The 18372-nt window shown below is 51.8% G+C and overlaps 1 protein-coding gene across 1 annotated transcript in view; it reads right to left on the bottom strand.

Annotated features, from left to right (window-relative positions):
• Positions 1-18372, bottom strand: part of ASTN2 (astrotactin 2) — a gene marked incomplete at both ends in the record, with an annotated part of 317285 nt that overhangs the window by 144039 nt on the left and 154874 nt on the right. The window contains one exon of the mRNA XM_082295214.1: positions 5869-6019. Coding sequence (XP_082151340.1) covers positions 5869-6019 — 151 coding nt within the window. The remainder of the gene's footprint in view (positions 1-5868; positions 6020-18372) is intronic.

The raw sequence follows: 18372 nt of genomic DNA, 5'->3' as shown, positions 1-18372 counted from the left end.
CCAGTCCCAAAGCCCCAGGCCAGCTGTGACCACAACACACGAAGCATCCCAGCCTGGTGAGGAGCAGAGGGGCACCGGCCAAGCCCTCAAAGAACGCTGCTGAAAAAGCCAATACTGGAGAAAACGGGGCTTTTATCACCCAAACCACTCCTTCCCTGTGCAGGCAGAGACCTCCAGCTCACCTCAGTGCTTCCTGAACTATCTCACCTGCTTTTAAACCAGCTGCCTCTTGCCCACGAGGTGCAAACCCCCTCTGAAAGCAAAGGCAGGTGGGTGGTTTGCTCCCACCCACCACCAACACTGACCCCAACAGCCTTTGCCACCCTTTCCTCCGCTCTCGTCCTCAAATCCCATTTTCAACACAGGTATTTACCTGGATTAATGGGTTAAAATCCAAAACCACAGGCTTCTTGGAGGGGGGCTTGCTGTTGAGCTCAGGGGGCTTCTGCTTCCAGCCACAATGTGCAAAAGGAGTCAGCTCCTGCTCCAGGGAGCCAGTGAGACTTTAAAGGGATTAGGAGAGACTGGTTTCCTCATCTCCCTCCCTGGTGTGTGCATCTCTCCCATAATTAGCTAGGTGCCTCTCAAGGCAGGGACGGGTAAGTTTTTATTTTTCAATGAACAATTGTCTGTCAGAAAAATGCAGATTTGATGAAGCTTAAGTGCTTTGTGGGATTCCATCAATTACATCTCAAAACTCATTGGGAAATTAGGAGAGCATTTAATTTTGACAAGGTTGAAATGTTTTGGTTTCCACCACCTAATTTTGTTTTTATTTCAGGCTGTACACTGGGATAAAGCAATGTAAAACAAAGCTCCAGATGACAGCGGTGGAATTAAACATTTCCCTCCCCTTTACAGAAAGGAAATGTTTTGAACCAAAGTATTTTGGAATTTTCACATATGTGAGGCATTTCTGCACAGCATTTTGGTTGGGGCTGAAACTCCCAAACACCCCATTTCCCCTCAGGAAAATAAGTTCTCATCATCACCCATATAATTTCAAAGCATCTCCCCATGGTCACCTCTGGGTGACTTGTGCTGGAAGGAGGAGACCAAAGCAGTAGCCACTGCCCTGCTCCTTCATTTCTAATCCCATTTCTCCCCGAAACGGTTACACTCCTAAATTAAGCCATTTCTCTGCAGCAGTAAGGAACAGCCCATCCTTCTGAGTGGGAGAGAGCAAGGGAAGGATTAGCCCCAGACAAGCTGTGCTAAGGTTTATATGCCTGTGTGGACCATGCCAAATTTCTCCTCCTTCTGTGTCTGAAGAGGCTGGGACCAACACCACACCAGTGTCACCGCGGGCCACAGCTTCATTAAGTGACTCTCTGGTGGATGCTCTCTCTCCTGCATCCTGCTGAGCCAGGAAAAGTCTCTCCTTCCTGACAGGCTGACCCTGCTGTAGCAGGGAGGAATGGCTCAGATCATCCTCATAGGCAAACTGCACTCTTTTCTTGCTCAGACTAGAAGGAAATCTCTGCCAGAGAGACCTGAGCCTGTGAGAGGGGAGCCAGTGAGGATCAGCAGGGTTTCGTGTCTGTGCAGAACAGCAGCACCCAGTGCCCAGGCTGGGCAAGGCCCTCCCAGCTCTTGCCAACACCTCTCCCAAGATGGGATGGCTCCTGGAGCACAGACACACTTTAGCCCTTCCACATCCACCTGCAACATCCTCGGCCCCTGTAGCACTCTAATGTGCCTTAAAGAACCAACTGCTCATCACCTGCAGGCACACAGACATCACAGAGCCATCAGACCACACCACCTGCCCCCCCTCCTCACCCACAGTGAGGCAGCTCATGCCCTTCTGCTTCTCCAGGTGGTCCTCACAGCGAGGAGACCCTGTCCTGGGAGGCACCACGGGGCTCAGACACCTTCACTGCACACCTGTACTGCTGCCGCCTCCTCCCGCAGCGATGCCAAGGATGCCCAACATGCACTGGAAGAGAACAGAGCACCTCCTTGCCCAGTTCATGTGCTAAGACCAAAGCTCCCATTCCTTTGGGAAAACAACCTCACCCCTCTTATTTCCCTGGGGCTGCAATCCTGCCTTTCTAGGCTCAAAAATGCACATGGAAACCACCCCCCTTCTCCTCAGGTGGGTGAGAAGACTGGCAACAGTGAGCGAAGCCAATCTGAGAGACAGCTGGGGAAACCTGAATTTAAGCCATGATGCAGGTGTTTCCTTCAGTCTCTCAGGACCAGTTCACAGGTTTTCATCTCAAATTATAAATCACCAACACATGAGGGTTAAGCATCTTCCCTCCTTCAGCATCCTCCCTCCAGGCTGGGAAGCTACCACTGTGCCAGAACCAAAGATCAGTGATCTTTCCTTTACAGGCTGTAGTCTGAATTATTCCTCCAGCACACTTTCTGCTGGTTTGCTGTGATCCCTGCAAGAAGGCACGAAACACACACTGGACTCAATGTGCAGAGTTACTGGATTCAGAGAAATTCACTGGGATTTTGTTTTCTTGGGAAATTCCCACAGTTTGACCAGATCCATCATCAGTTCAAGGGTGCAACAAGAAAAAGCAGCATGGAAGCAGGTGTTCTAGAGCTTGGGGGCTGTTTGGTTATGCTAGGGCTCAAAAACAAGGCTCCAGTGAGCAAAGTCAAGGTCTTGGCAAGGCTGCAGCTGACAGTCCTTAAAATTACCTGAATAAAAAGAGGCCTCCGATAAGAAAAGAACTGCAGAAACCCTTTATGCACTCATGCCATCTACTGGGTACACATAAAACTAACAGAAAGCCATGAGATGAGGGGGAAAAAGGGATCCCAGGGGAAGTGGGGGATGGCACGTGGGGAACTGCCACCCCTGTGGGTGGGAACTCTGCTTTAGGATCTTCAGGTGATGCCTAAAAAGCAGGATTTTAACTGAGACAGGCAACGCCCTCTTTCCTCTCCAACATCAGCCCAAGGAGACTCAGCCAGACACCAGCACCAGCTGGTGCAATCCACCCTCGACTTTTTAACAGAGACCTTTTAAGGCCAAACAATTAGGAAATGGCAGAGCCCACACCGCTAAAAACCCAGAGATAAACGCATCCCAGTCCTTGCAGAATTACTGGAAGCCGTATTAAGGGCACGAAGGAACTGGTAACAGATGATGATTATATATAAAAGGAATAAGAAATCTTTGAGATTTGTGTTGCTCCCTGGTTGAGCCGCTCGGCTCCAGCTCTGTGGTGTATTAATTGCTTACAAGGCTGCATGTATATTTTATGCTCAGTACCTGCCTGGAACATTTGTTGGATTTAGCCTTGATTGATGAACCACTGATTATATACTTCTGTGGTCCTCAGCAAATTAATAAACTGTTGACTGGTAGAGATTAACAACATGTCATGATTTGTGAATCTGTGTCCAGAGTAAAGCTGGAGCAAACCTAGTGCTAAAATTAGTAGGCAAATGCTCCCTGAACTCTATAAAAAGGGGATAGCTTAATTAAATTACATCCCAATATTGCCCATAGCACTTACCAAATTGGCAAATTGAGTTCACAGCAGTTCAGCTTCAAAACTAACTGACATCCCTGGAAATTTGCAGCACACGACCCCATCCCTGCTTGCACTGGAAGCCCAGCTCACACCCAGCAGGCTCCAGGAGCAGGAATGAGACGAGGAGGGGCAGCACAGGGGCGGGCAAAGAAAGTACCAGAACGTCTCAAACTGGGGCTGTGTGAGCTCTGAGACTCCACTCCCAGCCCCTTTGATCCCACTCAGCACCATGAGCACCACCTGGGGCTGGGGGCAGTGCTGCCAGCCCACCCAATAGGCTTTTCCCTGGACAGTGGCCATAGAGAGTGGTCAGAAATGAAGGGACAGTTCATTCCACACCTCTCCTCACACCCTGCCTTTGCCAGGGACCTACAGCAGATGATGAGAATAAAACACTGCACAGGGTTGAGAGAGCAGGGAAGCAGCACTGGCTGGTGTCAGCCCAAAAGGAAGCAGGGAGACAGGGACTGAGGGTGGGACACAATGGCTGTCCCCACACTCCCCTGGGGCAGCTCGGCTCTGCTGTCTTTAGGCTGCTACTGGAGAGCTTCATCCCAAGACTGGGAGCTGTGGAGAAGGACAGAGCAGCCTCACGCTCCTGCAGTGGGGAGAAGAAGGGGTGAAGAGCAGAGTGGGGAGAGATGGTCTCCTGTCCCCAGGGGATGCACAGCCCCAGGAGCCTGGTGTGATGTGCAGGATGGGGTTCCTGTGGTCCCCATGTGTCACCTCCCACCCATGGCTCTCAGGGAGGGGATGCACTCCAGGAAAATGCTCCTGCTGCTCCTCCCTTCTCCCCACACTGTATGTGGTCCGTTCTCTTTACACACAGCCTCAGTTGGGTATCACAGAAGTTGGGAGTATCTTCCCCAAGTGACACAGTTTTCTTTTTCTGCCTCTCCACATGCCAGCACTAGGTCTGTAATTTATTGACAATTCCCATGTTAGTATAGCCTGACTTTAAAAAGAGGCATCACTTCCCAGAGGTGTGAGGTGATCAGCGCCCTGATGGCTTCTGACAGTGCCTGGGCAAGCACGTTGGCATTCGGAGCAAAGTAACACCCAAAAAAGGGAGAAAACACCCCAAAAGACTAGAAAGGCAGTTATCCCTGGAAAGGGGGACAAAGAAAAAAAATGGCAATGGGAAAAGAAAGGAGGAACGGGAGAGGAGCTGGAAGGGGGAGACGGCAGCAGGCTTGCTGGTGACACATCAAGGCTGTTGTGCTAAATGGCCTTAACAAGCAACCTGAGAAGGGGATAATGAAAACGCCTCCCCCCGGGACAGCGCGGCTCCAGCCTGACCTTTCCCAGCTGCCGTGTACAAACATCTTCAATAAATAAAGAGACACTTATCTCCTGTCTGCTGAGATGGGAGGGATGGGGCGAGGGGGCTCTGCGGCAGCCAGATGAGGGCTTTCAGGGGTTTAGGAGCAGTGAGTGCGTGGTTGAGGGGCTGGTAGAGCGGGTGACAGCTCTGGACCCCCTCGGGGTCACCATGGCTTCCTGGCAGGCAGGGGCTTCAACAACAGACAAAGAGGGATGCTCCAGGTTTCCCCCACTTGTGTCATACTGGATTCCCACAGGCTCCTCACAAAGGGAAAGGAAGACTTTGAGGTCAAGGTGAGATGGGTTAGAGCTGGGTGAGGTGCTGAGCTCTGCTGCTCCCACCTGGAAGCACAGCAAAACCCCTCTGGGCAGCAGTGGCTGGGAACACCTCCATGGAACACTTCACAGGGGCTTGGACCAGGCTCTGAGTAACCTGCTCTAGTGGAAGGTGTCCCTGACCATGGCAGGGGGTGAGGACAAGATGACCTTTAAGGTCCTTTCCAATCCAAACCCTTCTATGATTCTCTGATTCAGAGCCTCTGACCAAAAATAATGGTCTAGGGTCTAGAAGACCTTCTGGACTCTGCAAAACCTGGGACAAGTAGATGGTTTGGCAAGACATGAGCATGTTCAGAAACAAATCAAGACTCTGAGGGTGTCAGAGATGCCCAAAGGTAGATAGGATGGGGGGATGCTTCATCTTTCTTCTGCACTGGGAAGCACAAAGCAGGAGAAAAAGAGAGGCAGCTTTCCATCCCTGCTTCTTGCCAAGCAGGAAAATTGACCACCAGCCTCAAGCATTTTTTCTTTTGCTCCATCTGAGCACCTGGGCTGCTTCCCTGGAGTCCTTCAGGCATTTGTGACTTGCTGTGAAGGCCCCAGCAGCGGGGGAAGTCCACCTCCAGCACACACACCCCCTTGGCCAGAAGAAGCAGGTCACATCTCCCTCTGGCTTGTCCGCAAACCAGAGGCCAGTCCTGGGGACCCCACAGCCCCAGCACCCACCCCACAGCCCCAGCACCCACCCCACAGCCCCAGCACCTACCACACAGCCCGTGGAGTCCACCTTGCGATCCGAAACACACTTGAAGTTGCGGGTGCAGCCGCCGTTGTTGCGGGAGCAGTCCCGGACGGGCCCGAAGGAGGAGAGCAAGTCATTGATGGTTTCAAAGTAGGTGGACAGCATCGCTTCTTCCCTTGGAGAGAAAAGGCACCATTAGGGCTGGCAGGGAGCTGGCAGAGCATGGGCACAGGCAGGGCAATCCACAGAGAGCTGCTCTGGCAAAATCCCTGCATCCTGATTAGCAATACCGAGCCAAAGGAAGCTTCCCAAGAAAATGAGGGCTTTGTGATTATGCTATGTAATAAATTTGCTGCACAACTCTGGCATCTTTCATAGAATCAACCAGTCATGGGGTTTCAAAGATACTATCCACCAGTTTTATGCAAACTAGCAACCAGGAGATGCTTCATTACTAGCCCGGAGCTGGGCATGAATCCAGCCCTACACCAGACAACAGCAAATCCAAAGCCATAAAACTCTTCCTGAATGTTTCACAGCTGGGCCAAGCCCCCCTGAGCATCCACACCCTGTCCATCACCATCACCCACATCCACCCCACAGACACTGCCAAAGCTGGAAAGACACATGAAACTTGGCTTCATGCTTGCTGGGATGGGGATGCGGAGCAGATAATGCAGGGAAGGGACCCAGAGCAGATAATGCAGGGATGGGTGCAGGCATGGTTCTGCTGCTCTGCTCCAGCCCATGATGCGCACAGCCCCAGGCAGTGCTGCGCTTCGACACCCCTCTCCTAAGCAAGCAAGAAGCACGAGCACCTAGGAATAGTTCCAAGGCCATGTGAAGCCTTGGGAAGCTCCCAGCCCTGCCTCTCGGAGCTGCGCACGCAGCAGATTTTGCCTGTGACAAAGCATTCAGGCACTCTGCCTTCTGCTGGGCTCCTGCAAAAGGAACACAGATGCTTGTCAAGAGCTTTAAGCATCTCCAAGATATTTTTCATCTTCAAAGCACAGTTTATATGTTAACCAATACCCACAACCCATCCTGGGCAGCAGAACCCATCACCCTCTCACCGACAGGAGAGAGACAAAGTGATCAGAGAGAGAGAAAGGTCACGGAACAAGTCACTGATAGTGACAGACATGACCTCCACAGGCTGTTTATTAGATCTTCACACACAGGAGGCTGCAAATTAACCCTGACCCCTCTGGCCTCAATACCCCCGAGGCAATGCTGGGAGTCACAGCACGGTTTATTCTCCTTGAGCCTCTCCCCCTGCTCGGCCATCAGCGCAATGACTCAATGCCCAGCGCCAGTGTCCCTTTTTTGGGGGACACTAACGTGGAAACAGTCTGCTTGGCAATGAAACAGCAGTGAAGGAATATTCACCAGCCCTGCAGGGCCGAGGCAGCGCTGTCTGGAAGCAGCCCTGCGTTCTCTATCAGCAGAGGGCCCCTGAGCTCACACGCCGTCACACTCACGCACACAGCCCTGCCAACACTGAGCGCTCAAGAAAACCATGAGTCAGGAATTAAAAAAGAATATAATGAAACTGGCACCAAAATGATGAGATTTTAAAAATAAATCAATTGCTGTGCTGTTTTGGGAGGTTTTTTTTTAATATATTTTCCTCCCCTGAATTTGCTTTCTGCTTTCTGAGCCTTTAGGCTATATAACCAAGCTTTTCCCTGCAAACTCGAGGGCTAGAAACTCCTCAGAGACCAAACCCAAATACAGCCTTATGCAGTATTGACATCATGATTTTTTAGATTCCGGATTTCAAGGGAATCACAGGATTCCAGAAGTTGGGACTTTCAACAAGGAAAACACCATTAAAAGCTGCAAGAAATAGTAAATTGGCACATCCCCATGGGCCGGGGTGGATGAGTTATCCCAGCCCTGGGGCAGCTCCGTGTCCACCGTGGTGGACAGAGCAAATTCACGCCTGTGCTGCCCGCTCTCACCCCAATTAATGCTTCCCAATTAACTTTTCACTCTTAGCAATCAAGCTCCTGATATTCTCCCTTTCTTGGCCCACCTCCTAGATTTTCCAGCATATTAGGAGATGAATCTCCCTCTGTCCTTTCTTGGTCATGTTTCAAATATCTTTAGAGGCCGTTTTCTATTAGCACTCTGTTCCCACCAAGATCTGCAGCTCCTCTGAAATGAGGGAGTGAGAAAGGCAGGATATATTAGATCAGGGCACGTATTTCTGCTGGAGAGATGGGGGGAGGAAGGGGATATTATTTACTAACTAAAACCACTGTTTATTCATGCAGGGAAGAAGTATTTTTAAAAAGCCAAAACCAACAAACCATGACAGCTCCTCCACCACCCACCCCAAAAGCTCAGCCCCATCTGGTCCTCCCAGGGGGTTTCTCATCGTGGGTGGACAGCAAGGAGAACCATGCTCCCATCCTCCCTCCTGGCTTTTCCATTGAGCCACCAAACAACCTTCCTGCAGCTCCCACGTCCCAGGAAGGAGAAGGTGAGGAGCTGCAGCTGCTTTGGGTGCTGGAAAGGAGATCGTGGGGCTGAGTCCTTGCACAGGATTGCTCCAGAGAGACAGAATTCTGTCAGGAGACACCGGCTCATCCCACATGGCACCAGGCTGGGGCTGGCACAAGCAGCTCGTCATGCTTTAATTAAAACTTGGAAGCACAAACCGACCTCCTGCCCTCGGGATGGCTGAGGATGGGAACGGGAAACTCACTCTCCAAAGGCTGGCATAATGGATGACCCCTGCCAAAGCCCGGGCAGGGCTGGCGAGCTGGAATGAGCCATTAAGGGTATTAAAATATTAACCTCGCTGGGAGGCTGGCAGCAGAGCTGCAGGGAAGTGTTCAGGTGTCACCTGTGAGAGGGGTGGGTGGGGGCAGGCGCAGGGAGGCTGCTCGGCTGGATCAGTTCCACCGTCGTTACCTTCGAGAGAGGAGCTTGCCTTCGACACAGAGCCCTGGCAGCGGGCGGCAGCTCATGAGAGGCGGACGTGATGCTCGGAGCGAGCTGGGAGCAAACTTCACCTTCATCTGCCTCTGGAGGGGCTGGAGGAGCCCGGCTCGGTGCAGGCAGGTGCTGCCGAGTCCCTGGCACTGCCAGCCTCAGCGGCTCCATTTCATTTTGGGAGCGAAGAGCAGTCATTAATTACCTGCCTTCTGCGGCGACACATGACACGGAGCAGATGACTTTCCACCCACACAGCTCGGGCAGTGACCCCTGCCTGTCCTTCCCTGCCCACTGTATGGGGCTCCTCTTCTCAGATTCCAGAGGCAGCCCTGAGAGAACGCGGTGCTGACAAGGCAGGGGACACTTGAGGAGCGATGGAGGCATCTGGCCACCACTGCAGGGAGCCCACGGGGGACAGCCATCCCCACCACCACCCGGGTGCCAGATTAGACCAGCCCTGATGGATGAATCACTTTCCCTGCAGTAACAAGCTGCCTGCAAAAGAACAGCTCTTGTTCTCCACCTCTCTGAGTTGAATTTCAGTGACTAAGCCCCCGATCTGTTCTGACAGGGCGGGATGGAGAAGGACAGGCTCCGCAGTTGTGCCGTGCCCCGAGCACATCGAAGAGTCCAGGGAAGCTGCCGGTGGCCCTGGCAGGACCCAGCTGCCAAAACCCCAGGGAGCAGGCAGGGCTCAGCACCTGGTGTACTGGGAAGACAGGGCAATCCATCACTGACCCAAAGCCAGGTCTTGTCAAAAAGGGCATTTTGGAGAGAGCAACCTAATTTCTAATGCCAGATCCTCTCCCCAAGCACGTGAACATCATGAACACACACACACACACACACACACACACACACACTTTCTTTAACTCTCCAGCTCTCCAAGGACACCTGCAGACACCCAAATGATATAGTTATAAATGAAACACACTCCCCTCCCTGCCAGGACCCACTGAACACACACCCAGGAGCAGTAAAACCCAATTTTCTATCAACACCTCATGCCACAAATGCCCAGAGTGGTGCAGCACAGCAGGGCTCCTCTCCTGACTCTGCTCCCATGGTGCAGACCATGGCACCCATCCTCCCACGGCCCCATCCCACTTCCCACCACCTGCACTCGCCTGGATTCCCTCAAAAACCCTTTCCTCCACCCTCCTGCTTTGTTCCAGGTCCCATTAATGAAGCAGATTCACTGACAAATACCGCTGGGGGTTATTTATTCATGAAATACCAACACCATACAATTCTCAAAGCCTCCAAAGCGCTCATCCCAGAATAAGCTCCAGAGCTTTGCAGTGGCTGTTCTTTCCAGCTCATCCTGAAGGGGATTAGTGGGTGTTATCCAACTCTGCTGCCCCTTTTTATTGCCTGCTAATGGTTAAAGACTTCAGTGCCTTACAAAGTTCACCATCGCTGAGAAAAATAAAGAAAAGAATGAGAGCCGGGGACTAAGCCAGTGCCATCTGCTCCCTGAGCTGGGTTTGGAGAGGGATCAGGGTGGGAGCTTGAGGTTCCAGAGTTTCTAGAGACAGGGCTGTGATGCTGTGCCACCTGCAGCTTCACCCAGAACCACCCAGCACAGCCCAGCCAGGAGGGCTCATGCCCAGCACTTCGCACTGCTTCTACTTCCATTGAACAGGGAACTTCAGAGCTGCTGCACCTGCAAACCAGGACAGAGTAATTTACACCCAGATTCTGCACTTTTCAGCTCAGCTGCTGCTTGCCTGAGCAATTCTGAGCAGCTCTCCCATGATGCCCTGCAAAATTCATCACAGAAATGGGCACAAAGGGTGATCGACACACGGATCCCAGCCGGGGGTGTACTGTAAAACTCAAAATCACATTTTTTTATAATTATATGTAACCAATAAAACCCCAAGCTGCAGCTGCAAAGCCCAGATTCAGAAGCAAAGAATTGATCAGCACATGGGACTGGGACCTTGGCTGCAAGTAGAGCCCTGGGGACCCCTTGCTGCCACCACCTGTGATGCCTTAGGACCTGCAGCCTCAGCACGTGGCATTCCTGCCCTCAGCGAAGGCAGAGCCACCCCTTGCCCAGGGGAGTCCCCCCCCAGGACCCCCTGTGTGTCACAAACATTCATTTTTGCTCCCAGCTTCTGTACACTGGGGGTGATTTTCTTCTCATTTAAGACAGGCAGCCAAGGCAACAAGAGCAGAGGATGAAAAGTGCTCACTGCTGCTGGATGGCCAACTGAAGATGTTTTCCAAGTTATTTTTAGTACTTTTCGCACTTCCCACACTCACACTACAATTCCAGCTGGGTCTGCTGCACTACAGGCTCAGCTTTTCTGTGCTGAGAGCCATCCAGTTAAACACCCAAATTATAATGAACATGCAATAAATGATCACCTGAGAAAAGTGGTCTCCAATTTAAATGCAACACAATATGTTTTTTCTGGGATTTCAAGCCTTTTAATTTTTATTCTGCCTGCAGCAAGAGACCGTTCTCTCTACAGCCCTTTCCTGCATCCCTACAACATTTAATCATGGAGTCACAGAACAGTTTGGGTTGGAAGGAACCTTAAAATCCACCTCATTACACCCTCTGCCATGCACAGGGACACCTCCCACTGTCCCAGGCTGCTCCAAGCCCCAATGTCCAGCCTGGCCTTGGACACTGCCAGGGGTCCAGGGACAGCCACAGCTTCTCAGGGCACCCTGTGCCAGGGCCTGCCCACCCTCCCAGGGAAGGATTTCTTCCAGATATCTGCTTCTCTGGAGAATGCAGCAACCATCTCCTACAGCGCTGAACCACGAGCCAAGCAAGTCCATCCACACACAGACCAAGCTGGAATGCTCTGGAAAAGTTAATCTCCATCCCCAGCACTGAAGGCACTCATGAGGTGGTGGCAACTTCTTACCTGGGGACTTCCCAGCCTGAAACTTTGGCAAGCTGAAGCTCCTGTCTTTAACCAGGTGTCCCAGCTGTGTCTGCATCAGATTTATTATTTTTTGTAGGAAAAAAGTGATTTTCTGCCCACTACACTGACAACCAGTTTTCAGCCACTGTAATAGTGCTGGAAGGTTTGAAGAAAAGCCACTATCCAGGTCCTCAACTGGGAGAAATCATCCTCACTTGAGTGACGCTGGAGAAGGCATTTCAACGGTGCTGTGCTGACATTCCACAGCTGATGAGCTGCTTGCTATAAATTTTCCGGGTACTCTCACTTCTTGTGGCAATACCATAATAAACACTTGCAGAAACGCTCTCCCAAAAACCTTGAGGTTGAAAGTGTGAAAAATTCCCCACCAAGCTTCAATAATTTGCTGGAGATTCAATAAAACCACTCCTCTGCTGGAGCGTTTTGAAGCTCACTTCTGCAAGCAGAAGGGCCAGGAATTTAATTACAGCAAAGCAAAGCGAAAACAAACACACCAGGATAAAAGCGAGCTTGGAAAGCTCATCCCAGGGGATGTTGGGTTCACAAGGACCCTGCATCCTGCTGCAGCCCCCCAGAGCCAGCACAGCTCTGCCATATGAAGGACCAGGGTATCACAGATGAATTAAACAAGATAGTTTTAATTCTGCGTGTTTTTCTTGTTTCAGGGAAAGTTGTGGCTGAGGTTTCAGCCCTGCATGACCCAAAGGAAATGCAGGAGGTGCTGGCTCAGTCTGCCAGGCAATGTCAGTGCTGGGAGGGTTAAGAAAAGGCACATGAGCCTCAATAGGGATGGCAAAGCACAGTCGGGAAGTGTGCTGAGAATTCCATGTGTTGGTACCTGCTTTGCTGTGGTCTGTAATCCATCCCAAACTCAGCAGGATGCGCTTCCAGTGTGCTGGATGCTCCTGTGTGTCAGGAACCTCAGCAGCAAAACGTGGGATGGGATGGGATGGGATGGGATGGGATGGGATGGGATGGGATGGGATGGGATGGGATGGGATGGAATGGGATGGGACAGGGGCTTGGAGCACAGCAGGCGCTCTCAGTGGGACAGAAATGCCACAGCAAGCACCTGGGGACACCAGGCAGGAGGAAACCCAGCACTGCCAAGCCTTATGTCCCCCCGACCACCACAGCAGATACGATGGGCACTGCCAGGGAGACACCAAGGTCCATCAGGCATGCCAAGAACGGAGCCATGGCCATGCCATGTGGGTACACACTGGCCTGGGCACACAGGAAAAATCCATGAAGTTAGAAAGCTTGTGAGGTCACATACCCAAAACTTAAGGAAATTAAGAATTAAGGTTGTCAGGACAACCTTAATGCAGTCCCTGGTAATTTTCCCTTTGATGAGGGTGTTGACTCCAAGACCACATACAGGAGGGTTATCCTAAGGACCTATCTCACCCCAAATGCCAAAGGTGATGGTGCCAAGATGCAGCCAGGAGCCCCTGGAACAGTCCAGAACTCAGTTTAGGCATCCTAAAACCCACCCCTGGGTACCTACGAACATCCACAGCTTCTCAGCCCCTGCAAATGACTTCATCTGCAGCTTCCCAGGATCTTGTTTTCTCTTCCTTGGAGGACACATAGCTCCTACTTTATTGTACTCTATGCAGGCACTGTTCTGCATGCACAATTACTTAGCTCCTCGTGGCTTGCTTATGCTTTACTCAACACGGAGAAGCAGCAGTATTTCACAACAAATAAAGTGATTAAGTTCCCAATCTCCCTGTTATCATCCCCATTTTACAGACAGGGAGCGAAAGCACAGGCACAGTGATGTAAAAAACATCCACTCTGTTACATGCACCAAATCTGAGACATTTAGATGTGATTTTTCAGAGTGCTTAGCATTAAATGACACTTTCCCTGCTCAAAGTACAGCTCTCATTGACTTCAGCTGAAGTTTTTACAGCTTCACATTAATGCAGATCATTCCCAGAGCAGGTTCATCAGCTGTGCTGAGCGAGGCAAAGGTGAAAAACTAGGATATGATCATGCCATTAAAGATGATTCCATAATGCATATGCACAGAGGGGCTGCCTGAAGGCTGCACAGCAAACCGACCCTGGCACCTCCCAGCTCTGGCCTTCCGAAAACTTGGTAAGGTTTGCTGAAGGGGAGCCTGTTGGGGGTTTTATTCTTGGCAGGGAGGAAGGTGTTCAGCCTGGAAAAAGAGGACATTTTCCAGCAGCAGCTGCAGGACACAGCATCACTCAGCCTTCGGTGGGCAGAGCTCTCTCTGGGGCAAAATCACCTGGGCCCGCTCCTCCCTGACGGCTCCCTGCTCCCTCCCTGTTTTGTCCCAGTATAGCCCATTCCTCTCCCCCATTCTCCCGGTTCCCCTTCCCCACCAGCCCCAACCTCGGTGTTTTTGGCCAGCTGCTGTCTCTGTACTCGGGCACGGACGATCGCTGCCGGCTCTCACTGCTAAAACCAAACAAGGCTTCACGCTGTGTGCAGCAATTCAAGGTTTTCAAAAGCACTTTTGAGCTGGACAAATTAGGGCTGTTCTTCGCCTCTTAAAAAAGGACCCTCCACAAAACGCCTGCCTCAATCCTCTGCAACAGTGTTGCCTGGGGGGAGAAACAGAAATCTTAGAAAAACAAGCAATCAAGCAAAAGCCGAGACAGAGGGCCTGAGATCTCTCGCCCTAAATTTTTAAAGGCTGAAAACATCATGAGCTGGGTCAGGCCACCCCAGCACCAGGCAGTGATTGCAGCCCTGCCTAGGCTGGTTCAAATACAACACAGCTTCACATGGATTCTACGTGACATGGCAAAAAAAAATGCCATTAATGGCAAAATTGCCATTTAAACTCAGTGCTGTGACGAGCTCTGGGCATCTCCTGACCACCTCACCTGTATCCACTCCCAGCATGGGAAGCCCCATGCTGGAGAAGGCAGGAACATCCAGCCTCCCTCTCCCTGTCTCTGCCCTTCCAAGCCATCAGCAAACCAAGATTTCAGGTCCTGGCTCGTTCAGCATTCCCAAGGCATGAGCTAAAGGATTTTCCCATTTCAACCAGACATATATTCCTTCCCAAACAAGAGCTTGGCTGTGCCAGTTTCCATCTCTCCACCCTGCTTCCCTGGCCTAGAAATTGGGAATCTGCTTGCTGGTGAGGCCAGAAGGACAAGCGAGGAGGTGGAAGGACCCCAGCCCATGCGCAGGCTCCATGCCCTGCTCCTGTGCCCCATGGCTGCACAGTCCCCCAGCCCCACAGAAGCAGAGATGTCCTACACTGCTCCACAGGACAGACCCAATACGGGGGCTTTGGCCAGCCCAAGCATTTGGCAATGCCAAGCTGGAAAATGCCAGCCTGGGACTCAGACTTCAGCCTCAGCTTAGGCATGAACGACTCACTGGGGTTTTCCTTCCCTTTTACACCCTTCCGGGGTATTTTGGACAAGTTTTTTTGTCCGAGTGGGCTCTTCTGGGTCTGATTTTGGAACAATTCATGAGGGTCGCAAGGAAAAGTTGGATTTTGCAGGGAAACTGGGAGAGGGAGGGGCCACAGCCCAGACTCAACCCCTCTCATTGCCCAGTGACTGAGGGGGTTTCCAATACACATATGAAGTACCAAGATGTGGTGCTGATAAGGACTTCAGAAATGCTGATAGAATTCGATCAGACAAATAGGAAACAGCCAGGGCTGCTGGATCAGATATCCATGTCCTGATTTTTCACAGATGTTCCTATCGATCCGCTGGGAACAGACAGCGCCGAGCTCCTCAGAAACTGGGTGCCAGGGACCAGCCATCCCCACACAGGCAGGGATGAGTGTTGGGAATGCAGATCCCTGTGGAATTCTGGCTGCAGGCAGGACAGCCCTGGAGGAGCGGGCTCTGAGCACCCCGTGCAGCTCCAGGAGCAACACCAAGCTCTGCCATAAAGCTCCATCCAGCTGAGCCCTGCTGAGCATCACACACCTGGGTGACCTCCACCAACCCCTCTGCATCCCAGGGGTCACCAGATCCCAACCTGCTCATCCCAGCCATGGCATGGGACGAGCAAGCAGCCCACGTCAGAGGACTGCCCACGGCTGCACAAAGAGAGGGGTGAGAGCCCATGGGAAGCAAAACTGGAGCTTTTTTGGGGAAACAAACCTGTCAGCTGTATTATAGAAAACATCACACACCTGGGTCAGTTACTAGGGATACATTTATGCATATGTATCCATATATGCACAGCTTTGCTGCTATATATAGCACCTTCCATCAGCAACACTCACTGGCTCAAAAAAGCCAGATGAATGTCCACAGACAGAGGAACTGAGGCAAAACCAGATTATTTACAGCTCATTTCCAGAAGCACTCTTTGAAGTTAGAATCCAATTAATTTTGTACCTGGGGAGAGATTTGCATTGGGTTTTCCATCCGTCTGGGCAGGTTTTTCAAAAGGGCTTGGCTCTTATCTAGGCACCCGAGGCAGACGGAGTTTTCCAAGGTGCCCAGCATCCAGGAGCAGCTCCGTGGAGCACAGGTGCATTTGTCACAAGGGCAGCACTCTGCTCTGGAAGCCACTGGTCACTGAGCCCTTCTGAGGACACCACCTCCAGGAGTCTGGTCTCCAGAGGAGAGGAGCATCCTTATCTGCTGCTGCTGCTTTTAGTAGGCACCCATCCCACCCTTGCCTGGAGATGTGGGCACCTCAGAGCAAAGAATTTCCTACCCTGGAGAAAAAGAGGGGTTTGTGCTGGTTTAAACCCCTGAGCAAGCTCAGCCCAGGATCAGAGGAACACCACTGTTGGCTCAGGGGAGGTGATGGGCATTGGTGGCTGGGCAAGGTCTGCACCACCCTGAGCAGTAGCCACATCTCATAAAATCACATTGGTTATTACCTAAAACTGCACCCCCACTGCCAGGAGGGTTCCTCTTCCACCTCCCCTGCAAAGCTGTGCCACTGTGGCCTTGGGCACTGCCTGGACAGAGCTCAAAGCTGCCACACACTGATCCCACCCTGCAAACTCCTTGGGGCAGAGGCTGTGTTTAGCCCTGCACCTGGGGCACCTCTCCACTCCTCTTCAGGGAGCCTTTGCTGATCTGTAGTGCCATGAATATCCCATCAGAGACACACCCCACGTCCCACCCCCAGCACAAACAAGGCCCCGGAGCCCACAGCCTGGAAAGCTCTGATCCAGGCAATGGCTGCAAAGCATCACCTTTGGACTTCTGAGGAAGAGACAGAGCTCCAAATGCGCAGGAAGGCCCCAGAGGCCAACGTTTCCCAAACAAACAGCTCCCACCAGGAGGGCATGGGCAGCCCTGGCTGCAGCATCGCCTGCCTGTGATGAGCTGACTCGCAGGCTCCCTCCTGGCTCTGCAGCTCGTGGGGTAATTGCTGCACATTTTTAGCCTTGCCTGCAGCCATATCGTACAGCAAAGGCTGCCAAGCTGTGTCCAGGGCCAGGTGTGCTCAGAAAAAAAGAATAATCAGCATCTAAAAAAAGAAGAGGAAAAAAAAAAAGGAGAAAAATCTGACACTAAACTCTGTTGCATCCGTTTTTTGTTCTGGATGAACCAAATTGGCTGCCATTGAAGCAAATGGCAGATGAAGAAAACATTGACTTTCTGCTTGGGTCAATAAACAAGATAAATTGAGTGGGGAGTTGGACGTGGAACAGGGAACATCATCATTTGCCTGAGGAGGAGAGAGGGTTAAAGGTAGAGGGGCTGAAGCAGAGCATGGTTGTATCTCATGCCAGGGTGTTTCACCTGGGAGCTCAGCGCTGGGAGGCAGGAACTGTGCTGGCTCTGCCAAGGCCTGGGACTGTGCCATGGGACTGGCTCTGATGTGTTTAAAACATGATCCCAGACCCAAATCCTGAGATGGGGGATTGCACTCCTGCAACTGAGCATCTGCTGGTGCCAGGGCCTTTGTCCAGAACGGGTGCACAGCCTGTGCAGGGCTGAGACCTGACTGCTGCTGCTCCTGGAGTGGCCAGACCAACCCTGCCCCAGATCTGAGAGGCCAAAGATGGGATTCAGCTCATTTACCCCACAGATACGCATAGGACTGGTTGCTTTGGGCTCCTCCAAACTCACAGGGAGAAATTGGCTCATTTGTGGATGATCCCCCTGCCCTAAGGCGGTGCAAAAGTGCTGATCCATGCCCTGAGCCCCACAGACCAGATCTCCAACAGTCAGCCTTGGGGATTAGCTTAGATACAGACCTAGGGATGCTCTAAGCTACTCCTGAGCACAGTCAAATCAGTCCCAGACTAGAGCTCCTGGAAGTACCTGTAACAGATGCCAGGGAGCTGGTCTTGCTGAGGAGGAGTAAGGCCTTGAGATCACCCACAGCATCAGACAGGTAAAACACCGCTTGGGAGAGACATTAAAGGCCTGCAGTAGAGCTGCGTGATGGCAGAGGTTGCAAGGGATCCATCAGGGACCCAGTCCCACAGTCAGTGATGGCACAGGCAGGTGTGCATGTGATGGGAACATTCCTCCCCTCAGGCCAACCAGATCTCAGCCATCAGGCTCGTTTCAGCTGCCACAGTGTGTCGTGGTGAAGGATATTAGGTTTGAACCACAATTCACAGCGGTGCAGGACGTGGTCGTCACCATCCCTGCCTGATTAGATCTGTCAGAATCCATCAGCAGGAACTTTGCCTAGGAACCCTCTCTCCAGCTGCACATTTAGCAACAGGAGACTGATGACA

This window comes from Coloeus monedula (genome assembly GCF_965178545.1).
Source record: "Coloeus monedula genome assembly, chromosome: 21".
Classification (NCBI taxonomy): Eukaryota; Metazoa; Chordata; class Aves; order Passeriformes; family Corvidae; genus Coloeus; species Coloeus monedula.
This window is presented reverse-complemented; position numbering and strand designations above follow the sequence as displayed.